General features: G+C 31.7%; 2 protein-coding genes across 2 annotated transcripts in view; one reads left to right on the top strand and one right to left on the bottom strand.

Annotated features, from left to right (window-relative positions):
- The first annotated feature begins 6,091 nt into the window (after positions 1–6,091).
- On the top strand, positions 6,092–8,375 carry LOC139487162 (xylosyltransferase oxt-like). The gene is made up of 4 exons (XM_071272139.1): positions 6,092–6,494; positions 6,749–6,876; positions 7,449–7,587; positions 8,292–8,375. The coding sequence occupies exons 1-4, from the start codon at positions 6,116–6,118 to the stop codon at positions 8,294–8,296; spliced, it is 651 nt and encodes a 216-aa protein (XP_071128240.1). The 5' UTR covers positions 6,092–6,115; the 3' UTR covers positions 8,297–8,375.
- A 14,068-nt stretch (positions 8,376–22,443) lies between these two features.
- Positions 22,444–26,636, bottom strand: part of LOC139486499 (glutamate decarboxylase 1-like) — a 30,266-nt gene continuing 26,073 nt past the window's right edge. The window contains exons 12-13 of the mRNA XM_071271398.1: positions 23,870–23,959; positions 22,444–22,899 (exon numbers count right to left, since the gene is read on the bottom strand). Coding sequence (XP_071127499.1) covers positions 22,726–22,899; positions 23,870–23,959 — 264 coding nt within the window. The 3' untranslated portion in view covers positions 22,444–22,725. The remainder of the gene's footprint in view (positions 22,900–23,869; positions 23,960–26,636) is intronic.

The following is a 26,636-nucleotide window of genomic DNA, read 5'->3' as shown; positions in this document are numbered from 1 at the left end:
TCGTTAAATCTAAAACGTTGTTACAAACACGAGCGAATCGTACAAGTTGAGATATATAAACACCGTAAGATGGTGACAAGGGAACGTCATCATCTAAAAATGACTAATTAACGATAGGAAATACAAACCTACATCGCTTTCGCATTACCTTTAATATTTGTTTAATAAATGATTAAAAAAATAACAGTCACTATTTGTCAAGAGTTTCTACTGATTTGAGAAATATATGTTTGTCGGATTAATAACTTCTACTGGCTTATGAATATATTCTATCTTTATTACTAGCTATATATATCATATTAAACGGGGCATGTTTTTGGTAATGTATTCCGTTTATCTTATCTATTCGATGATCAATCAGATGTCTAAAAACAGTTCTAGGTTTAAAATGCGTTGTTTATCGTAAAAACCCATTCCAGATATAGGATACATATTTTAGTGGACTCTACTATGAACCAAACTCTGTTTGTATGTTTTTACAAACTGATTTGTCTTTCCCTCAGTTGTTATTAACATTTGTTGTTTTTATCTTTTAATTTCTTTACTACAATCATGTATGGCAGGGCCTTTAATGATTGTGTCAGCTAACACCAATATGCTGATGAAACACATTACTGAAAACTAAGTTTTATTGGTTACGTATTATGCTGTCAATGAACCAAGTGAAAACTTTGCAGTCTTCAGGTTTGTGCCAAACTTATCAACCCCGTAAAAACGTCAAGGTCAGATAAACCATGCAAGTAAAATAACAACCTCCAAGAAAAATGCATTTCAGAATTTTCCTTAGTTAATAGCAAAATCAAAAGCTCAAACACATCAAACAAATGTAACAAATTGTCACATTCTGTAATTAATACATGTATGTCCGTATGTACAAATGATGGATTAAGCCTTGTTTTATAGCTAGTTGAACCCTTCAATTGTCGTTATAAATTACATTTTATCATAACAATGTGTAAACAATACGCACACACATTATATATTAAAATGTCAAAATCAGGGGTACAGACAGGGGGTCAACTTTGTAATGTTGTCTAAATCTATTTCTGATATATCACTACAATCATCAATCATAGTTGACATATTTCTCATATTAACTTTGACAGATCATTTCTCAAAAAATACACATTGACCACTGAACTTGAAGATGAAATGAAAATATTTGGATCAGAGATCAAGCTTACTGGAACGTGACAAGGCCCAATTTAAGGAGCCCCGATAATTACTTTGGTTTCATTGTGACTTGGTACATGTTTGTCCAAATGTCGTGTGGTGTGTAAATCTATACGTCGTGTTGATGCTTTCCACATGTCTAACGTCTTAAACAGCGATTTAAAATACAACTGAAAGTTATTAATCTCATGTGGTGCCAAGTAATATGATTATGAATAAGTGCTTTGTACTACTTAGATGTTGTAGAACTATATAAATCTATTGATAGGATTTGGTCAACAAAAATCTTTAAAAAAAAACATGGTGTCAATCAATAGTATATAAAGACAATTTCATAACCCATTAATGCATGTATACCAAACATTATACAAAATGTCCAAAAATTACCTATACTAAATTTGAAAACAACTTTTGCCTTTGTTAGTCTTGTAATATTTCTAATTTTGTTTCTTGTATATAATTTGGAGTTCGGTACGACGTTCATTATCACTGAACTAGTATAGATTTTTGTGTAGACGCCAGCTAAAGTATGCATCAGGTGCGAGAGTTTAACGCTGCTTTGAAGACCTTTTGATGACCTTCTGCTGTTGTCTATTCTATGGTCGGGTTGTTGTCTCTTTGACACATTCCCCATTTCCATTCTCAATTTTATTCACCACAAAATCAACAGAAGTTTTTTCAGGTACACTGAACGTGTAGGTAGTTTTTGCTCAAGAACTTCAATTCATTTGTCATATTATGGAGTTTGATGTAAATCGTTATGTCTCCAATATGTCTTCAACAATTTCATTTCAGATGTGTTACAATGTATTTTATTTCAGACTATAAACAGTTTTCACCATGCTATATGATCAAAACGTGTCTATTACTAAAAAGATGTATCTAGAACGATCATTTGCTGTTGAAATCAACGGGATCTTCACCACATATATTTTTTTTTTGGAAAGTGAAAATATAGCAGAAGCGAATCCTGAAATTCTGCATCTACATCAATTTAGAAATTATTGAAATATCAAAATCAACCATGACCTGATTTAATTTCCTTTGAAGATGACAACATGAATTCATACATTCAATAAGATGGTACGATGCGTGGCACAAACAAGTATAGTAAAAAATATAAACAAATTTTAACAACTATTTTAAATATTTGGTGGTCGTCAAATAAATTATAAATTGACAAAAAAAAGTGTTGATTCCTAGATTTTACACAAACACGTGTTGATTGATTTGTCTTTGTTTTTTTGTTTTATTTGTTTTCAACAAGGAAGTCGGTGTTATGTATAAACTGTAAAGCTGATATGCTAAATATGACAATAATTTAGATGTAGTAATCTAATATAATATCGATGAAATTAACACGCAAAAAATTTTGATATTTTATTTTGTATTGTAAAACAACATTGCTACCTCTTATATCTAAAATTCGACTAAATTTGTCTAAATAAAATATAATATATATAATTTCAACTTAAAAATCAGTCAAAAATACCAAGGGAACAAACTCTGTCATAACACTCAAATGTACCACACTAAACATCCGCTGTCAGTAATGAAGACCATGCTTGTCTAAAATATGTCCTTGCTCTGTTAAATTCATACATGAAAACTACGTACCTTTTGATAATTTAGACCTACTGACTAAGTTATCCTGTACAATGACAACAGTATTCTAGTAACACTATACCATACAGCAGTATTACACCCGAGAACTGATTGTCTTGGTGTACGTTCTGCATGCTATTCGAATGATGTAAAACTAAAAAGAAGGATTTAAATAATAAGCCATCAATCTAGCATTTATAGTTTGTAATGAATATATCTTCTTAGGTTTTTCCTTCATATCTAACCAACATCTGCATACATTGTATATTGTCATTTAGCAAATACAATAAATAGGATAATTACATGCACGAAATTTTCATGGCTGAGAGGCTCATCTTTCCCTTTGGGACTAATTCAATGCTGAATTTGTGAACACAAAGGCAAAACAAAAACAAACACAAAAACACATAACAACAAAAAAATCCATGTGAATTTCAAATGCTCAAGAATATTGAAATCTTATATTTGTTAACAAAATTAACCCATTATATTTTATTCGTTTGACAGTTTCAGCTCTTAATCTCACAATTTGATAAGTCAATTCCCGTTTTCAATTTTTCTTATAGGTCCGAGTTTTGGCATTTTACTCTGTACTTATCATTTTTATTTTTGTTTTCTATATTCGATGATGTATATTTAAAACAATAAGATGTGGTATGATTGTCAATCAGACAACTCACTACAAGAGACCAACATTATACATAAATTAACAACTATAGATCACCGTACGGCCTTTAACAATAAGCAAAGCCCATATCGCATAGTCAGCTATAAAAGACCTCGAAATGACAATGTTAAACAATTCAAACGAGAATACTATTATTTATATAAAAACATGAACGAGAAACAAATATGTAACACATAAACAAACGACAACCTCTAAACTATAGGCTCCAGACTTGGGACAATTTACTTATAACCAACTTAACATTTGACTTATATTGTTAAAATGTTATATTTCTGATCAATTGTGATTTAAAACCTCAGATAATGCGTGTCTATGTGTTGTTGTTTTCTATATCATGTTGTTATTACTACACACTATTAAAACTGAGTATCACATTTGAAACTGATAAACAAGGCCCTATTTAAGTGTTTTCAAGATAAAAGTTTGGGATAGCCTCTTAAGACGCATTACTGTAATACAACTGTTTATCGTATTCATTAATATGCTTACATCTATTTATATATTCTGTGAAATTATGACAGATATATCATCATCAGGGGTTATACTGTCACTGTTATTTGACTTTTCTGAAACAGTAGAACAACATCACAACATAGAAAAAACACACGATTAAATATCAATTGGAAGGCTTCACTCAATCAAAAACCGTAATTTAACACACTATGAACGATAACATATGATCTGTGATACCTTAATGCAAATACAAAGTTAATAAAATTATTAGAGATATACCTAATTAAGGCCAAAAGTAAATATACAGGTTTAAACAAAGTTAAAGTAAGATACCACTGTGAAATATTTAACAATTTTTAAATAATCATCACTTTTGAAAAAAAAATGTTTCATATATATCCTATACAGGTAAATGAAAAATAATTTTGTCGTTAAGTATACATTTTCGTCTGTGTGATAAAAAATTCCCGATTAGGAATACCAAGAAAGTTCTGTAATATAAACTGACCTTACACTTGGTACATATGGGGTGAATATCAACAATAAAACTATACAATAAGAGCTAGATAAAACGTCCTGTACAGGTGCGAGAACAGAACTAAGGAAAAATAAAATAGTTTTGATGTTCATAGTACGTAGAAGTGGAAATTGTAACATATTATCAACATCGGTTTTTATATAAATAATTGTTTTTTCGTTTGAATTGTTTTACATTATCTTATCGTGGACTTTTATAGCTGACTATGCGGTATGGGCTTTGTTCATTATTGAAGGCTATACGGTGGCCTTTAGCTGTTGATTTCTGTGTCATTTTGGTCTTTTGTGGACAGTTGTCTCATTGGCAATCATACCACATCTTCTTTTTTATATGATCGTTTTATTCTTTGCGCAACTTTCTTGGAACTAAATATATCAACTAACAGGCACATATCTCCAAAATGGATTGCGAATATATGTTATTAATGTCAATACCTTTTCTTAATGCATTATATTGATAAAATATTTTATCCGGAAGCAATATACTTATCACATAGCTATTTTTTCGGGCAGCGTATCATTAAACGCGTCATGTAGAGTTATTTCCGAAATATGCATACATTCACATATTTTATATGAAAACCACTACTGAACGATAATCTACTATGATATCGATGAAGTTACAATCAATACATTGCTGAATTTAATGTTCGTCTTACTAAACACAAACGGAACTATCACTGCAAAATAATAAAAATGTGGATTTATCTTTTCTTTTGTCTCATTGTTTCTTCATAAATGGCCACAGACCACCAGCAATTTTCTCTTTTAGTTCTTTATAACGTGTTGTCTCATTAAACTATGCACCTAGTCTGTTTGTCAAATCTTCTGTGTGTGTAAAGCATTCAGAACGATTGCATGCTAGCATCATACAAATTTACCCAACACATATCCATAACCCTATGGACAAGTCACAAAATATTCCGAAAATTGATATTACAATTTTTTTCACTTGGCCTTCAAACTCTTTACATGTCACAATCAGTTAAAGTACAACATCCAAAAAATTATTTCACCTCTCTTCTTTTATTTCCAATCCATAAAAACTAAAAAAGAAATGAATGAGAAATGAAAAGAAAAAAATGTTAAGAACAAATAATTTTAATAAAAAGGATCTATATTCGTGAACGGAGAAAAGCGGGTTCATTAATTGTGGTCTTTGACCAGATTACTTAAGGTTTTTAATTTCACTTTTTGAGTATGACATATGTATCGGTTACAATTCCTAAGAGGGACTGTGCGAACTTGGCAGTGAACATTGCTTCCGAAGACAATCAAATCCTAATACCTGCATATATACCACATTAAACAATCATTGGTGTATAATATAAAATCATCATTGTTATTTAAATAAAAACAAAAAAATACGTTTGCAAATGTAGTTTATTCTTACATTAAAAATATGTATTTTACATGAAAGACCAGTTAAAAGATGTTTCTCTCTTTAATTTCAAACCCGGACGTTCATGTAAAACATTTACGGTGCCAATTTTACTGCACCAGATGCACATTCCGACATTGGTTGACAGGTAAATATTTAAGATGTTGTAATATAATACGATACCGATACTCAACACGCTATTTATGCTTGATATATATGTTTCTGATAAGTCCTCCATCTATATTATTAGTATTGCAACAAATACTTTTTATCGGAAAATGAAGCCCCTTGTCGTTTTGATTACAATTTTAGAAATTATTCTTGTTTCCAGTGCAAATGAAGAGAACAATTTCCGACTATCGCTGAAAGGAGCTCAAGATGTTCCAATTCGAGGTTTTCTCCTAGGAAATCATGATTCAGGTAATTTCCCTAAAGACTGGAAAAAGTGGATGCAGAAGCAGATGGACGACAGACAAACGAGGATGGAGAAAATGACAAAGGTCTTGGATGTAATGAAAGGGAGTGATAATGCAATGATGGCAAAAATTGAAGGACTGAAACAATTACTCCAGAACACACAAGGAAAAATCGAATCTAGCTTGACTGCTATTTCCAAAAAGGTTGATTCTATTCAGTCTAGTCAAGGAGATAAAAATGGTAAGCTTTGGTGAACATATTGTTTATTCTTTATGTATCATTAATATAATTTGGATAAGTACTGCCTCTCATGTTGCGTGAAACTTTTGTTTAATTATTATTTAGCTTTTAACCTTTTTATTTTATAAATGATTTTTTTATTTTTTTATAGAACTGTTTATTACCTGATATTGCTTATTGTTGTTCGAATACTGAAAGGTTTCAACTTAATAATTATATCAAGTATGTTATACTGTTCATTAATTTCTTTTCAGGATATATCGGATGTTTTCAGGATGATAACAGTCGTCACTTAAAACATCGATATCAAAATTTGGGCAATGCAATTACCTTGGCAAAATGTAGGGAAAACTGCAAAGGTTACAAATACGCTGGCCTACAAGTAAGTTGACATGTTCTTAGCCATACAAAAATGTTTAGGATTAAAGGTTTGCAATTTCTTGGTAGCACTATCTTGTCTAGAGGTATTTGTACAACTCTGTGTTAATCTAAAACACGAAAATAGGTATCTGCTTTTTTTCCTTTCATGTTGCATTTACGAAAACGAAAAACGATTGCTGGTGCTCGGAATCATATGTCAAGTTACATTTCTTTTGCAGAACGCCACCTAGTTTACAATTTGTGTTGGTCTCTTACAATAAAGAATACGGATTGTATCACCTTAATACATTCTTGTGCTTATGTGACACCGGAAGTTAATCATTTAGTTATCGAATAATCCACCTGGCAAACTCATTATTTCTGCCTTTCGTTTTAATTTGTTCAAAAACATAAACACATGGAATATCATTATAGTTTTTGTATCAGCCAAAACATACTTCATAGGTTTATCAATCCTGAAGCCTGATCTATTCGGTTTTGCTACAGTTAAACATATAAAAAACTAGGAAATAACAATGTATTAGTGTTTGATAAAAAGTTAGCACTAAATTGTAATATCGATATTTTAAACAGTACAGTGTGCAATGCTTTTGTGGAAACCAGCTAGTAAACTCAAAGTATCCAAAGAAACCTGATTCAGAATGCAACACCAAATGTCGAGGAGAACCAAGTAGGGCGTGTGGAGGTACTTGGAGAAATTCTATATACACAGGTTTGTAACACATAAATACACATAGATAATATAAAATGTATACATACAATATTGAGTACTTGTGTATGAGACAGTAACATGATAAGTACAAATTCCTAAACGAACTCTAGAGGTAAAAATAAAGTCTTCAAAAGTTTACAATTTGTGTTTAAGTCTCACAAACACTTGTACATGGTGTAGATCAATCATATAGATACAATAAATAAAGTATTACGAAACACAATTTCTGATAGCACAAAACATATGGAAGAACAACAGGGTTTTCTGTATGAAATGTTTGTCACTAATCACTATAGTCCCTGTATAACTTCCTGTTCGGTGTGACCATATGCTCCATGCAGAAGGCCGCACTTTGACCTATACTTGTTTACCTTTTATTCATTGCGATTTGGAAAGAGAATTGTCGCATTGGGTAACGGCAATCATACCACATCTTCTAATTTATATGTATTTTATGTTTAAAAACATTCTAAGATGAACAGACATTTTTAAAGACATTTACATAACATTAATAGGAGTCTGAATTGTTTTTTTTTTAATTTAGAGAGCATATATTAATTACAAAATATTTTAGAGTGTGTACCTGCGATATGATGCTTGATCCTTTGTTGTCTGTTTAAATTTCGATATTCATTGTGCTACATTTGTTAAATCTTTCGAAATAGTATTTTGTTATACATGTTAAATGTATTTCTTTATTTTAGTTTAGTGAAAACGAATCAGGAACGCAACAAATAAGAAGAGATAACCAACCGTTCAAGTCTTGAAATAAATTAATTGAAGCTTTACTCTATTTTTCTTTTATCTCCTGAGCTATATGAAGTTATTCCACTGAAATAGATTACCAATACATGTACATGTCCTGTTTAGATAATCTTGAATGATCATTATTTTATATCAGTCGTCCGTGATCATTGCATTTATAAAATCCAGGAGAAATGTCAAATCGAGGCATTATTTCGTACTTGACTGTAAGACAGAATTGATTAGGTGTTTAATGTATAAAACATTTCCTGTTTTCTGTTCTTACTTAGAATATCTGAAAACATGATGACGCTTTCTCTTTTGATATTCAATATCCAATTAATGATCTTCAAGAAACAAAACGTGTACTAGTTGTTCTTTCAACCAAAGCCAAAAGGAAATATCATATTGCAGAGTTTTTTTAATTTCGCTCTCAGATTTCGAGATGTCGTGTCACTCAATTACCTAATTCAATAAGTGCTTCAACCTCATGTATCTATTTGATATTTGCTCCGTACCCGCACGTTACTGCACCAGAGTTATGCGGAAGAATAATAGAAATTAACACGTTTTACGTTTTACAGTCAGTAGTATGAATTGGTTGACCAATACAATGTACTAAAATCACAATTGCTGGAGAACCGTAAGTCCTCGACGTTCTTTAGAATGCTTTAGTTTGCACTTTTGTGTTTTCATAGCATATAGTTGATACGGTTATTTCAATTAGGAAACTACAAAAGATAGGCAGACACCAGAAAGACATTCCAAATTATAAGCCGATACTATACTCAGTATACTGACTACGTCACACCAACAAAAAACAACAGACAAACAAAACAAAGAAAACATAGATAAAAAAAATAAAGACAAAACAACACGAACCATACTAAAAACTGTGGTGAATCTCAGGTTTTCCGGAAGGCTAAGCAGATCTTGCTCCAGATGTTGCACTAGTCGTGTTGTTCATGTTTGTACAAATTGGTATACAATATTACTGTAGTATGAATTATTAATTCTTCTATCCCCTATGTTTATAATACGATATTCCCGTGCCGGCATTTCCTATTATGATTTTTCTTGATAGAGGGTTGCTGCTCACAAGGAAGCTATTAAACCAAAATTTCCAATTAATGCAGTTGAAATAATCCATTCATAAATTTTACGGACGCCATCATGAGTTGGTTGACCTTTATGGAATAACCATTTCACAAATGATGTTGGATATGTTCCTTACGTCGTAACTACAATCCCCTTCCCTTTCATGAATGTGACTTACCGAATTAGATTATTACCGGATGTGTTATAACAATTACCATTTTCTTGACTTGGTACAGGACATTTTGAGAAACAAAATGTTGGGTTGAAACTGGTTTTGTGGTTAGCCAAAAGATCCCACTTTTCTGGCAATGTTAAATATAACACTAAAATTACAACATCAGATGACAGGACTACAATAAAAGTAAATGACAAAAAAACAACATTCGGGATAGAGAAATACACAAATTAACAATACACGAGAATATTACCACATGCTTATAGTTATTAAATGTAACAGATTAATGATTTAATACGCCAGACACCTATTATGTTTCCATAAGACTCACCAGTGCACTTATGTCAAAATAATAAAGATAGCAAAACAAAGATGAAAAGCATTGATGACCCAAAATTCCAAAACGTTGTGCCAAATACGGCTAAGATTATCTGCCTGGGATTAGACATTTCTTAGTATTTCGAATAAATCATTCTTTTGCAAACAGTAATTAAAATTAAAAAAAAATGACCATATAATTAATATAGATGTCAGAGCAGAATAAAAACGAACACGGAAAACAACTTAAGTCAGCACACAAAAGAAAAAAACACCACAGCCGAACCATGCATTGTATGAACGACGCACAAAAGTGACGTCACAGGTAAATTTCTAACTTTTTAAAAAAAAAATTGGATATAATGTAAGAATAGGTTTGCAATAATTATAATTGATGTATTTAATATCATTTAAAATTACAGAACTATTACAATATAATTATGCTAGTTATTAGATACTTATTGTATCATCTAGCTATGCCGATATTTATTCAAGTCAAACCGTAAACCAAATACATCCTGTAATTTTAGTTGCCCCAAACAAAAATATCATAAATGAACTTATCTTTACCTTCACACACAAATAGAAAATTATAAAGTTAGAATAACAACTAAAAACCATATGACATTTTACAATATCCGATCAGTATAACTAATACAACATCAAAACTAATTTGAATGAAAATGAGATAATAAAATACCGTGACATGTCTTATCGCAATGCGAGTTTACATCCAGCAAAACAGTCACAATAAAGTATAGGCCACGTTCGGTACTTACAAGACAAAACGACGTAATGTTAAGCCCCAATCTAAGACGTTGGAAACAACATCCTTAGTTTAGGCAAAGACACGTCGTTTGGATCAACTAATTCGTGATGGTATACATCAAATTTACGGGGTGTCATTTTTAATCTGTCCTACTTCACTGGAGCCGTTTCTTGGTAAGAAGCACACTTCTGTATATGAAGTCCGTATAGTGTGAACATGCACGAGCATATCGTTTAAACTGAGAAATGAAAACACCATAAGAAGGGGCAGATTGTATGTAACTACTGAGAGATGGGAAATTGATAATTAGGAGGTTGAAATTATTCCGTTTGTCATAGATTCTAGTGTGAAAAAAAAGAAGATGTGGTATAATTGTCAAAGAGACAACTCTCCACAAGAGATCAACCTGACCAAAATGACACAGAAATAAACAACAATAGGTTACCGTACGGCCTTCAACGATGAGCAAAGCCCATACCGCATAGTCAGCTATAAAAGGCACCGAAATGACAAATGAATGTAAAACAATTCAAACGAGAAAACTAATGGTCTTATCTATGTACAATAAATGAACGAAAAACAAATATATAACACATAAAAACGAAAACCACTGTTTTACAGGCTCCTGACTTAAGACAGACACATGTATACATAATGTAGCAGGGTTTATCTTGTAAGTGGGGTTCCAAACCTCCCCTAACCTGAGACAGTGGTATAACAGTAGAATATAAGAACGAACTATAAAAATCAGTTGAAAAAGGCTTGACTCATCAGATGGACAAAAATACAAGTGGACGTGGCCGAGTACTTGTACATTCCAACAACAAAAATACACTAAGAACATATCTGGGAGTACTTGCAGTTAAATGACAGCTAGTTCAAAGCCACATACAACTAATAAAAAAATCATGCATCTAAGACTTAATTTGTACTCCTGTGTCAATATTGAGGACAACATCAAGGTATGAAGCAGTCTTTCTAGTATCAGAAGTATCCTTTATTTCAAGTTCAATTGGATATATGAGATGTTAGTATTGGCTGAAATATGGGTTATTTAGTGAAAGGACATCGTCAATATATCTGAAAGTAAAATTAAAGAATTTCTCAAGATGTATGTTTTTTTTTTGTTTTTTAAGAAGATTCTGAACTAATTCTGCTTTATACGAGTACAAATACAAATCGGCCAGTATGGGTCCACAATTAGTACCTATTAGAATACCGACTGTATGTTAATATCTATCCCTTAATCTCAACACTTATATACTATCAATTAAACTTTCCACCATTTTGATAATATCATCTTCTGTATATTTTCTGGTAGTTCCAGTGTGAATCTTCACAAAATAAGAACTATTATAAACCGCAATAAGAAATTAGTATCTCAATTCCCAAATTTTTTTAGAAAATGCTTTGTTTAAAGTGATTGTGACGTCGATATTTTAAATGAGTATGTGGAATAATAGTGTAAAGCGGTAGAATATTTCTTATCACACTATTTTTAAGACCATCCTTTACTGCAGAAAGAATAGTAGTCAGTACTTTAGAAAGATATTTAGTCGAGCATTTTGATGATCTGCCTATGTATCGTTCTATATATATATATATACGTTTTGGTCTACTGTATTATAACTGTAAATTTTCTTCGTTTTCTTTGATGCTGATACCAAAAGAAAGAAGGACAGAATTGTGATTTTGTAAAATTTTATCCTTGGTAAATGATGTTAACTAAAATGTAGGATTAGCAGTTGTTCTATTTATTTCAAGCTCTGTTGTGAGACATTTCTAATAATTGCTTTTACATATGAAGACACTATATGATTGGAGCTTAATCTGCTGGAACATTGACATATTTGTCATGCAAAGAGGAAAAAGCATCCACAACAAGGAACACAGTAGCGTTAAATAAAATAACATACACAGGTATATATATTTTTTTGTAAGGAATAAATGATATACAGAAAACAAAATTACAAAATAAATAAATATGTTGTTTATAGTACGAGAACACATAATATAATGAATAAACTATCAAAAAGTAAAATCACAAAAATACTGAACTTAGAGGAAGATCAATTGGGAAAGTCCATAATCACATGTGTCAATAGATACCAGAATTACAACTATGAACACCGCGCCCATTCGTGACTTTGATTTATACAATCACAAAATGTAAGGCATAACTTGCCTCAGCTCTTATTCAACATCTAATAAGGCAATTGAACATTGTAACACATATGTGTAAACATTATAAAAAGATCCAATTAATATATAATGGAATGAGTCTAACGATATCTCGAGCCTTCGGATAACATACTTTGCAGAGAAATATATGTATTAGTGATACTATCATGTATAACGATGACTGTCCAATATTAAACACTTTTAGCTTAGCTGCAGCCGTCTTTCCTCGATGGCAAACATGTAATGTTTAATCTTATAAAAAAACTTTTTATCATAAATATCATGGCAACAACAATATGGAGATGCCTTTCATTTATTAAAATGCACCTGAAAATTGATATCTGCTTACAAGAAAATTGACATGTTTGTTTATTCAAGATATGCTTCTATAGTTGTGAATAGCTTGTGGAGAGTTGTCTTATTGGGAATCATATAACATCTTTTTTTACATTTGATCATTATCTTTTAAATGAACCTATTGAGAGTACAGTTAAATTGTACAACTCATTATACTTACTATTCATCTAAATGCATGTCCAACAAACAAAAACTATAACGTATTACTACTTATATATTGAAATATTTTATGATCAAATGAAATTAAGGTTTTTTGATTCCTTGTTGATTGTTGACAAAATAACCTCACATAAACAAAACAATATCTAGATCTATAGATTTGTATTTCTTTTTATTTCAAACAAGGAAGTAGATGTTATCTATGAAATGAATAAATGATATGCTATACATTAAACAGTTTTGATGTAGTAATCTTATACGATATCGATATGATAACACGCAATATATATTTATTAATTTGTCATTATAAAATACTTACAAATGTATGCAACTGTGACTTGCAAATGGATAAAGTTTCAATTTACCATGTTTGTCTTAAATTGATCGTTATGTCCCTGTATATTTTTATATTAAAAATAACGATAATAATACAAATAGATTATGAGAATGGTTGAATAGCCAAGTAGTACTTTTACAATATAAATGATCTCTGCACCCCGCCATCATGGTATTTTGAACCCCCTACTATAGACCTTAAATTTCAAAAATTCTAACTATTCTTACTCCTTAACATAGTAATAGTACTCCAATAAGTAGTTTGTATTTATTTAACATGATGTTGTTTGTTTATTATGTATATACTATAGGGCTTTTTACAGGATCGCTGCGGCAGTCAATAGGATCCCCTGTAGTCTGAACATTATATATCTACTATAGGACGTTCTATAAGATCCCCTGTTGATTGTTTTTCATTTTTATACTATAGGGCGTTCTACAGGTTCCCCTGTTGTTTGAAAATAATTCATCTAGGATAGGACCTTCTTTAGGTTCCGCTGTTGTTTGTTTATCATGTATATACTACATGTACTATATGGCTTTCTATGGGGTTCCTTGGGCGGTCTGCAGGATCCCCGCGGCAGTCAATAGGATCCCCTGCTGTCTGAACATTATATATCTACTATAGGACGTTCTATAAGATCCCCTGTTGATCGTTTTTCATTTTTATACTATAGGGCGTTCTACGGGATCCCCTGTTGTTTGAAAATAATTCATCTAGGATAGGACCTTCTTTAGGTTCCCCTGTTGTTAGTTTATCATGTATATATACTATAAAGATGGCGTGCACAAAGCTGAGTAAAAAAACGTAACGTCTTTAAATTACTAAAATCATTTACGACGTCGCTATTTCCCCCCAGAAAACGTAAGCGTAACAAAAACACTGGACAATTAGTTTATCACAAAACTTTAAACATAAACGTTCAAAATATTTCTTTTTCTTTCGAATAACAAAGTACAGCAAATGCACATTCTGAAAATGTTAAAAACATATATGCTTAGAACAGTGTAATGGAAACAATTAGCGACTATGTCATGGACCCTAATAACAAAAATAGCGTTAAAACGTCATTTCTTTAATCTGTAACATAATGGCTGGACATTTGCAAAATTCAGGTGTTCAGTCTGGACTATCGAATCCTTCTTATATTGTAAATATTTTAAAACCTCTTTTTATGCACATTTAGAATATCAAGTCATTTCGCAATAAGAAAATAGCAAGTACATATTTATTTTAACGATTCTTCCATGTTCTAATATTAAACTTTGAAAATGTCTACTTCTTACATAACGAACTTCATTTCCAACACATCCTCCATGGCCAATTTGGATTTTTTTTAGGTAAAGTTCGTTTGACTTTATAGTCTGAATCCTAAAATATCTACTGTACGAAAATGCAATAAAGTACGTTAAATTCAGGTCAAAAACTCTATTTTATGCTTATTTAATGTTACAAGTTACATATGTTTTTGCCGTTTCCATGTTTGTTTCATACTTTATAGATTTTATTTTGAGAACTTTTTTAATAATTTGGATGTTAATGGCTAGTGTTCATCCTTTCATCATAAAAAAAACTTCCTGTTTGAAATGTATGATTTACATGGTTGTATAAAGCTACTTTTAATTAAGCGCATTTTACAATTGCCGTCATCTCTGTGCACGCCGTCTTAGCGTTCCCCTGTTTTTTCAACATTATATATCTACAGGATGTTTTTTTGTTTATAATGTATATACTAGAGGGCTTTCCCCTGGGCGGTTTGCAGGATCGCCGTTTGTTTAAAGATTATGCATCTGAGATAGGAGCTTCTATAGGTTCCGCTATTGTTTGTTTATCATGTATATACTTTAGGGCTTTTTGGATCCCTTGAGCTGTCTGCAGGATCCCCTGTTTTCTCAACATTATATCTACTATAAGACGTTCTATAGGATCCCCTGTTATTTGTTTTTCATGTATATACTATAGGGCGTTCTACAGGATTGACTGTTGTTTGTTTTTCATGTATATATTACAGAACGTCCTATAGTAGATATATAATGTTGAGAAAACAGGGGATCCTGCAGACCGCCCAAGGGATTCCATAGAAAGCCATATAGTATATACTACACGATAAACAAACAACAGCGGAACCTAAATAAGGTCCTATCCTAGATGAATTATTTTCAAACAACAGGGGATCCTGTAGAACGCCCTTCAGTATATATACATGAAAAACAAACAACAGGAATCCTATAGAACGACCTATAGTAGATATATAATGTTCAGACAACAGGGGATCCTGTAAAACGTTCTATAGTATATACATGATAAACAATCAACAAGGGATCCTGTAGAACGCCCTCATAGTAGCTTCAATATAAACAATTAACAAGGGTTCCTATAGAACGCCTTATAGTAGAATGTTCGGACAACAGGGGGTCGTGTACACGGCCAATGGGATCCTTTGAACGTCCTTTAGTAGACGTTTTATATCGAGACAGATTTTTTTTTATTCAAATGCAAACCTAGCAATTTTTTTTTTCAATCAATCCAAAGCCAGAATTTATTATTCAACATCATACATGCTTATTGAAGATGAATTCAGAACTGTCTTTGAGCAACTGTATACTAGGTCTGATTTTTTTAATTATCAAAATGAAGGCCAGATTAATTCGTTTCTGTAAACGCAGACCTGCCCCCCCCTCACACTCCCGTAAAGGAGTAAAGCTACATTTTTTTCAATTTGCCTAGCCTACATCAAAGTACTCTTTTAAGCGGATAATAAAAATATTATTAACTCCATAGTATATTCAAAGCCCTGGGACCACGTGCATGGGTCTTTACAACATAATTAAGGCACCACTACTGTTTGTCATATATATATGAAATATCATGTATTTTAAAAAGGAATCTGTATTTGCTTAAAGAGGGCACAATGATATATGCTACTGTAATAGCTATATTGCACGAATGTTAGTTTATCGGCATTTTATGTTTGCTTTATATGCTTTTATTGTGCTTATTATTAATTGCTGTGCTTGATAACATTATTTATTTTGCATGATGTCATTTATGTTTTATGTGTTTTATGTATTGTGCTTGTCATATATTTATGTCGGATAAAAGCTCTAGTATTTTCAGAATCGTTTATAAATAGCCTATAAATAGAATATGGATAATTCATGAATCGTGACGTAGGGCGGTTTACGGGATCCCTTCTTCCACTTACCATTTTAAAATCACACATAATTTTCATAACTACATGTGGACAGGACAACTATTTTCGCGTTTTTCTGTATACTATGATCATACATATACTTTAAATAAAAAATATTTGCTATTAACTATATCAATTCCAAGTTTACTATTCTCGGTGGTCACTGATATATTACTGTGGATTCATTTATTTTCGTGGGTATCAATTTTCGTGGATTGAGGAAATCTTACATTTTCTTGGATAGTTGATTTCGTGGTTTTGTCCAGGTCTGTTTGCAACCCAATAGCAAATTTGTGATTCGTTGAACATTTAAATTCATGGTTCACCAGTACCAACGAAAACCACGAAAATTGGTATCCCACGAAAAATAATGAATCCACAGTATATCGGAGACATATATGTATGAATATAGATGTCTCTGATTATATAGAGACTAATTCCAAGTTTACTATCAACGGCGGTCACTGATATATTACATCGGAGATCTCGACATATATGTATATATGTCTCTGATTATATAGAGACTAATTCCAAGTTTACTATCAACGGCGGTTACTGATATATTACATCGGAGATCTCGACATATGTATATATGTCTCTGATTAGTATGAAATTCAAAACAGTGTAGCTGTGGCCATTGATTGACACATTAAAATCATTCATTGACTGGGACAATTTAGGTGAACGTGTGTATGTAACGACCAATGTTCACTATGTACTTTTTAAAGAAACTTAAACTATGGGGTCACCAAAGGTTCTCAAAACCTAAATAAAGTAATTCGAAAAATTAATCAGAAATAACACGATATTTTGATTTATATCAATTATATAAATCAAAACACAAAGTTTATTCCTGATTAATTTTTCGAATTATTTTATAATTAAAGGCGTTAAGAAACCTTTGGTGACCCCACAGTTTAAATGTCTAATCGTAGGTACGTCATGAACAGTGGTTGTTACAGACAAACGTTCACGTAAATTGTCCCAGTCAATGGATGATTTTGATGGGTCAATCAATGGCCACAGCTACACTGTTTTGAATTTCATACTATATAGAGACTAATTCCAAGTTTACTATCAACGGCGGTCACTGATATATATTATATAGAGAGTCTCTATAATATATCAGTGCCTCCGTGGATAGAAAACTTGGAATTGATAGTAAAATAGCAATTACACTGATTTATAGTATATTTATGGTGAACTTCATAGTATACAGAAAAACAGAAAACAAAAAATAACGGACTTTGGAAGAAGAAAAAAGGGAGGGCTAAACAAAATTGTCCTGTCACATGTAAGTACCTATGACTTTTGATACCTTTCCTGAAGTTCTCCAGACATAAAATCTTTTACAAAAATTCAACATACTTTTAACCACGCTCTAAATGCCCGCGATTTCGCGGGTGTGTTCTAGTTATTATTTTAATTACAATCCCTGTAAACAGTGTGCATTTTTTGTAATGTATACAAGTTTCTCTTCTTGGCGACTTCACAATCTAATTAAAATATTGATCTCTGATTACGTTATACTACATATGAGTAGTATAACGTAATCAGAGATCAATATTTTAAGAGTATAACGTAATCAGAGATCAATATTTTAATAGTATAACGTAATCAGAGATCAATATTTTAAGAGTATAACGTAATCAGAGATCAATATTTTAAGAGTATAACGTAATCAGAGATCAATATTTTAATAGTATAACGTAATCAGAGATCAATATTTTAATAGTATAACGTACTCAGAGATCAATATTTTAATAGTATAACGTTATCAGAGATCAATATTTTAATAGTATAACGTAATCAGAGATCAATATTTTAAGAGTATAACGTAGTCAGAGATCAATATTTTAAGAGTATAACGTAATCCGAGATCAATATTTTAATAGTATAATGTAATCAGAGATCAATATTTTTATAGTATAACGTAATCAGAGATCAATATTTTAATAGTATAACGTAACCAGAGATCAATCTTTTAATAGTATAACGTAATCAGAGATCAATATTTTAAGAGTATAACGTAGTCAGAGATCAATATTTTAAGAGTATAACGTAATCAGAGATCAATATTTTAAGAGTATAACGTAATCAGAGATCAATATTTTAATAGTATAACGTAATCAGAGATCAATATTTTAATAGTATAACGTAATCAGAGATCAATATTTTAATAGTATAACGTAATAAGAGATCAATATTTTAATTAGATTGGGCGACTTCATTGACTGCTTACTTTTGTTTGGACTACTACTAACTCATTCGTCTCAACTCGGCCGATTCCGTAGGAGAGTAGCGGATTCTACCTAGGATAGCCGAATGCTAGTAACTGTTAATCAAATATAAATTGAATTGGTGACGAAGATAAATGTAAAGCATTTGAGAATTAAACCCGAAGTTAATTGTGTTATGATAACTATCCATGCATTAGAATGTTCTACAAGAGAAAACAAAATTAATTAGGCATGTTGTGCGAACTAATCTATGTGTGGTATCCTGATTTAGAAAAATCATCTTCCTCGTCTCTTTGATCACTTTAATGAAATACTTCCTGTAAAAAATACTTTGCTCCTAAAATTGACGTTAACTTTGAATAAACACTGCATGAATATATAATACAAGTACACATCCGTGATATCGCTGGTCCGTGACTGAATTAAAGTATATAACTATGCCCAAGCCTTATTTTAGTAATTAGTATTGTCATCTGATAAATTTAAAGTCATGTCGATTATAAGATACAAAGTTTTCTCTGCTTTCAAATATTTTTGTTTGAACACGGCGACCTGGAATTTATCAATTATTGGTAAAATTAATTATTTGGAAAACAAAAGGTCCTGGCTATCCAGGAATGGAGTATTTTTTAATCAACAGCATTGTCCAATATTAGTTATCTTAGAAAGTCTTGCTGATTGCTGAATAAAAGTACAATAGGGAACAATTTGACAATGATTGAATTTAGTAGTGTCAGCCCTTTGATTATGACCCGTGTACATAGCAAAATCCTAAATACACCGTTTGGTGGTGGGCCTGTCAAATGCGGAACGTACAGATAAGGTAATAGCTAACAGGTGAATATACTATTGGCATCGGTATCGGATTCGACCCGGAACTTGTTAATTATTGGCAATATTAATTATGTGGAAAACAAAAGGGTCTGGAGTGGTGTAATTTTTAATCTACACCATTGTCCTATATTAGTTATGGTAGCACTCCACAGTTAGGTGTGTAGTTTCGCATTTTGGCCCCTGTGGATTTTTCAAATATGAGAGCTAGTGTGCAATAAAATTCATTTTTGGATACTAGTAGCTGAGTATTAAAATAGCCTTTGTATTGGGTTTATATGAACATCAAGATTATGTAATGTATGTAATATAGGCTGTTTTCTGTATGACAGTCCGTATTTGCATGTCCCTACCATACCTTGGTCCGGCAATTATTGCAATGTTTTTTTCCAACTTTTTATCGCACGAACTTTGTGATTGGATTTTACGAAAAAATGAGGCGAAAGACACCCATTTTTTATTTGATCATTAGGAAGATTTATGAAAACAGTTTCTAAAAAGGTATCACTCAAAGGCATTGAAATTCTAGTTTGATCAAAATTTTGGGGAGATATGTGACATGTCCACCCCCCCCCCTTTTTGCAATATTTTATGGTAAATAAATGCAGAATGTTGCCATGGATACACATAAAAGAAATTAATTTTCACTCTTTTAACTTTTGAAAATCAAATCTATGGAATATACTGATTACATACATATGCACATGTACAACACAAACAGTTAGGTTAATGTATTAGAAATCCAGGAATAGGAGATGATAAAACATTTTGTGGCTCATTTTTAATTTTATTTTCTAACTGTGGAGTGCTACCTATATATAGAGTTTAATTCTTTGATTTGTCGTTTTTACCCGATGACGGCTGACAAATTGGACCTCGTAATTTTAGTATTATAGATGCTAATGATGATAGTAATAATTATACTTGTACTATTAAATGTGAATACCTCATTTTGTGTGTCGCTTCCCTTCCTTCCACTATAAATTAATTCTCATGCCTCTGTGTCCTATAAGTATCATGCATAGCGGCATTTGTCATCCTCGCTTATGATTATTCAGTTTGGGTTATTTCGGGTGGAAAACGAACATAATTAAAAACGTCCGGATATTGTTTCCGTCATCGGACAGCCTTTTAAGTCATAGACAGGACTTCCGTTTAGGACTGTTTTAAAATTACACATAATTTTCATAACTACTTGGGGACAGGACCATTATTTTCGCGTTTTCTGTATACTATGATTATACTTATACTTTAAATAAAGTGTATTTGCTACATTGTATTTGCTATATCAATTCCAAGTTTACTATCCTCGGTGGTCACTGATAGAATGAAATTCAAAACAGTGTGGCTGTGGCCATTGATTGACACATTAAATTCATCCATTGACTGGGACAATTTACGTGAATGTTTGTCTGTAACGACCACTGTTCACGATGTACCTACGATAGACATTTAAACTGTGGGGTCACCAAAGGTTTCTTAACGCCTTTAATTATAAAATAATTCGAAAAATTAATCAGGAATAACCTTTATGTTTTGATTTATATAATTGATGTAAATCTAAACATCGTGTTATTTCTGATTAATTTTTCGAATTACTTTATTAAGGTGTTGAGAATCTTTGGCGACCCCATAGTTTAAGTGTCTTTAAAAAGTACATAGTGAGCAGTGGTCGTTACATACAAACGTTCACCTAAATTGTCCTAGTCAATGGGATAATTTAAGGTTGTCAATCAATGGCCACAGCTACACTGTTTTGAATATGATTCTATATTATATCGGAGACATGTATGAATATATATGTCTCTGATTATATCTATAGACTAATTCCAAGTTTACTATCAACGGCGGTCACTGATATATATTATATAGAGAGTCTCTATGATATATCAGTGCCTCCGTGGATAGAAAACTTGGAATTGATAGTAAAATAGCAAATACACTGTATTTATAGAATATGAATGGTGAACTATTCATAGTATACAGAAAAACATAAAACAAAAAATAACGGACTTTGGAAAAACAGGGAGGGCTAAAAAAAGTGTCCTGTCACCAAGTATCTATGACTTATTACAATCTCCAAATGTTGTGCATCAGATGTCCCCATTCCGATCGAACCTCTGTCAGCTGAGGTTCTTACTGCTGGACAGAAGAAGTCCCAGTCGACCAAATTACTGTATCCTAGAGAACATTGGGATTAAGATTTATATTTTTGAGATGTGTGATTTTTGAAAAGCAAAGGAATAGTAGATGTATGAGAAGAATAATTTATTGTAGAATAACTAAACTTTTAGACAAACTGCAGCAATCACCGATTTCATGACAGAAATTGACAACTTTTGCAATAAGTGCATTTTTATAGAATGCCATTTTCAATAAGACGTCAGGGATATAAATGTTACTAAAACTGTGACATTTTATTAGGGGTAATTCATAATACATATCTAAAATGCAAGGCGTATTGATAAACTGGAATCCTCTTGTATGTAACGCTTCGCTAAAACTATAAACAAAGAGTTAGTCAGCCGAGAACCAGCTTATGTTATTTGGAAAGTCAGTAAATATTGCAGTTCATACATTAAATAAAAAAGCAACTATCAAAATGAAAAGATGCTAAACAAACATTTCAGATTACAAGTTTCGTAGTCCTTATAATCTAAACACTGCATGATTACAACAATCTGTCTGCCAACACTAAGTGACAGTATCAATATTCGCAATTCTATTGTGCACATTTTATAAACATTTAGCTAGTTCTTCAATTTCATTTAAAACAAAATCGAGGTCTTCTTTCTGTATTGCTGGGTTTGAGATGGCTATGCGGAAAAAGTTTGGTAGATCTCCGAGAGGCTGATAAGTGACCATAATGGTACCCTTTTCCAACATAAGGGCTTTCAAACTCGGTGCAACCTATAAAAAAGTAGAATAAAAAGAAAAATGTTTTTAAACAATTGGAAGAAAGACATATAATCATGATAAAATTTAGAAGTATGAAGTTTGTGAACTTTGAATTTTTGTTATCCTTAAACAACATTCCACCACCACATCTCCTTCTATGCGATTCATCTTTTCCCAATTTTCTTGCAGTGGGTTTTATCCTTCTGCATTAGGGAACATATGCATTGGCCTCATATTAATTGTAAACACGTTGATATTGGACAGGTACATGTGCTCATGTAATTTATCTTCTATGGGAACGTTGACATCACAGAGAAGCAGAACCCCGAGTGAATGATTATTTTTCAACGATTTTTACTTTTAGTTGAGAAGAATCGTTGGTTTCAAAAGCTACTAGGTTTATGACTGGTGAACTCTTAAAAGCAAACAAAATATTGTGAAAGTCGTACCAGAACCAAAGAATCGTTTAATGAGTGGACGATATTGGTGGGCTAAAATACATATATAGAAAATCGCGTTACAAAAGAAATGTAATATTTTAATATTTTTTCTCTTTTACGAACCCCCGTCCCAACGCCCACCACCGCCCAAAACCCATACAAACACCCAAACCCGAACACAAACCTGATATAGATATATTATATCAAAGAAAACGTAATATATAAAGTTAAAAAATACTGCGCGTGGCATCTCTATCTGTTTTGACTTTCCAACTTGCCCTGAAAAGTCATAACGGATTTGACATTTAATTTCAAGTAGACTTTGGCTAAACTTTCAAAACGGAATAAGTAGCAAAAGCGTTCATGTGCTTACAAATCGAAAAGAGAGACTTTATCAAAAACACAATTTTTTTATTAACACTTTCATTAATATGTGATAAGTTTTTGAAAAGGCATGTTCAACAAGAGAGAAAAATTTAGATGATAACAAAATAGGGGAAAGAGATAGATACACAATATGTAAATACAGTTTAACTAATGACCTTGTTCAGTTGTGTTTTCCCTTTATCGTGTTCGTCTGTTATGACAATACTCGAAGGTATATACCAGAAACATATATTTGGCCCTTCTATCTGAAAATTAAAAATAAAATAAAATATTCTTACAAAAAAAAACCTACAGGTTAAAGATTATAGAATCTGGTCTAGGATTACTTACAAATTGCATTTAGTACATCAATCATGATCGTGTATTCTCACACTTACAGAAAATTATTAGTCCAAATATCGTAACAAACTTTCCTTATCGTTATCAAAATACAAATTACATTAAATAGAAAATAAATTAGAGAAAAACAAACTGAACCTTAGTGATGTACAGTAGTTGTCGTTTGTTTATGTAATTTATACGTGTTTCTCGTTTCTATAGATTAGACCGTTGGTTTTCCCGTTTGAATGGTTTTACACTAGTAATTTGTGGGCGCTTTATAGCTTGTTGTTCGGTGTGAGCCAAGGCTCCGTGTTGAAGGCCGTACATTGATATATAATGGTTTACTTTTATAAGTTGTTATTTGGATGGAGAGTTGTCTCATTGGCACTCACACCACATCTTCCTATATCTACTTAGAATCGTTGAGATGTGTGAAATGCATAATTATATAACATGCTAAAACGAAGCAATTTATTTTTTAGCAATGTGATGACGATTCTGAAAGAATAATTAAATGTTTGGGCGTGAGGTCTATGATGCCGGATATTATGCTTATGCAATACGCAGTGGTAAAATACTAATAAAAGGTCAGAGATAACATAACGAATGTCTTTAAAGAGACTGGGTAATGATAGATACAGTCAGAGATAAGATAAAGAATTGTTATTTATAGTAATTAAGGCTCTACATTTGATCAAGATATAACTGAAGAAACAAAAGCAATAATAAAAGACAACTCGATGACACCAGGCAGTTAGTTTTCTCGTATGAATTGTTTTGCATTTGTCATTTCGCGGCCTTTTATAGCTTACTTTAGGGTACGGGTTTTGCTTATATTCGAAGGCCGTACTGTAACATACAGTTGTTAACGTTAGTTCTACGTCATTTGGTCTCTGCTGGAGAAATGTCTGGTTGTAAATCATACCACAACTTTCTTTTGTTTATGTAAAGAAACCATAGTTAATCTTATTTAAAAATGCTTGAACCCTGGAAATTTGAAAGGCACTATTTGGGTGTGTTAAATGCAGAAATTGTAAAGCACTTCAGAATGGAACAAACAGTGGTTACCTTCTACTTAGCATGATGTAATTTTATCTATCGGAAGAGAGAGGGAAGGGAGAGAGATACATTATTTATTTAACAAGAAAATTATCATGTTATGCCCAACATTGAACAGCAGTTTTTATATAACAATTATCTGATCTTTTACATACAGGCACTTAGGTTCACGATTGAATTTTTTTTTTTTTTTTTAAAGTAACTTGTAAGATTTGTCTAAAAAGAAAAGTTGTCGAAACACTTAATGATGTGTTTTCTCTTTTATTGACAAACCTTATACATTAATCGTGCATGCGTGTACTCTGTCGTCTTCTTTCTTATATTTGCATTTGATCTGAAAGTTACTGTTCCTTAAGTAAAACAAGACCAGATACCCCCCCCCCCCCCCCCTCCAAAAAAAAAAACAAAAAAAAAACACAAAAACAAAAACAAAAACAAAAACAAAAAACAAAAACAAACAAAGAAAACAAAGAAAAAAAAATCGTTGTTGCTACGTGTCAATTGTGTTAAAAGTGAAGAACGGGAAGTAACTCAAAATGTTCATGTCAGACATTTTTTTAATTGAGTTATCTTTTCATTTAATCTTAACTGATTCAATTTGCTCTAAATAAAATAATGACAAATAAAAAGGACAAAACAACATTTTGCTTTTAGTTGATGCAAAGTTAGAAGGGAAGTCAACATATGCGTTTGAAAAGGTCAAAAAGCAAAACCAAATTTAAAAATGGGATCTTTATTCTCGGACACCATGTACATTTAGGTCTCAATGTGTTAATTAAAGTTTCCAATCACGCACAAATAGGAGAATTATAAGTATCAATATTTCTTTACCTTAAAAAAACAAGAATTGTGTACAGTGACTGACTTACTGACGGTTTCATGCCATTGTGACCGATATAAACATTGTCTGTTCGGCTTACTGTAAACCAAATAATTTTCGTTAACAATTTATTTATATAACAAAAATATACGCTTTATTTATATAACAAAAATATACGCTTTATTTATATAACAAAAATATACGCTTTATTTATATAACAAAAATATACGCTTTATTTATATCGTCAATATGCAAAACAGGAAACATCGATTTAATGCATAGATACATGAGCAAAGTGAGAAAGCTGCGATGATAATAAATTGCTGCAAAGTCGGATAGAAAACGATAAACGCGATAAAAGTATCCACGAAAATTACTTAGTTTACAGTATTTGATGATTTACTTTTCCATGTGACTTATATATGAGGCTGACTTCATGCAGGAACTTCTTAGGAAGAAAGATAAGAAGTTAGCAATATCCTTTAACTCTACTTTCCGCTATATAGATGAGGTTCTTTCACTAAACAATTCAAAATTTGGTGACTATGTGGAACGCATCTATCCAATCGAACTAGAGATAAAGGATACTACAGATACAGTTTAGTCGGCTTCATATCTTGACTTACATCTAGAAATTGACAATAAGGGTCGGTTGAAGACAAAACTTTACGACAAAAGAGATGATTTCAGCTTTCCAATTGTGAACTTTCCATTTCTAAGTA

The sequence above is a fragment of the Mytilus edulis genome, chromosome 8, assembly GCF_963676685.1.
Source record: "Mytilus edulis chromosome 8, xbMytEdul2.2, whole genome shotgun sequence".
NCBI classification, from domain to species: domain Eukaryota; kingdom Metazoa; phylum Mollusca; class Bivalvia; order Mytilida; family Mytilidae; genus Mytilus; species Mytilus edulis.
Note: the sequence above shows the minus strand (reverse complement) of the source record. Positions and strands in the feature narration are given on the sequence as shown.

What these genes read in the sequence shown, in the direction of transcription:
- LOC139487162 (XM_071272139.1), top strand. Translation starts at nt 6,116, where the DNA reads ATGAAGCCCCTTGTCGTTTTGATTACAATTTTAGAAATTATTCTTGTT. An exon ending in TAGTCAAGGAGATAAAAATG is followed by an intron (nt 6,495 to 6,748) that starts GTAAGCTTTGGT and finishes ATTTCTTTTCAG; the next exon opens with GATATATCGGATGTTTTCAG. An exon ending in ACAAATACGCTGGCCTACAA is followed by an intron (nt 6,877 to 7,448) that starts GTAAGTTGACAT and finishes TATTTTAAACAG; the next exon opens with TACAGTGTGCAATGCTTTTG.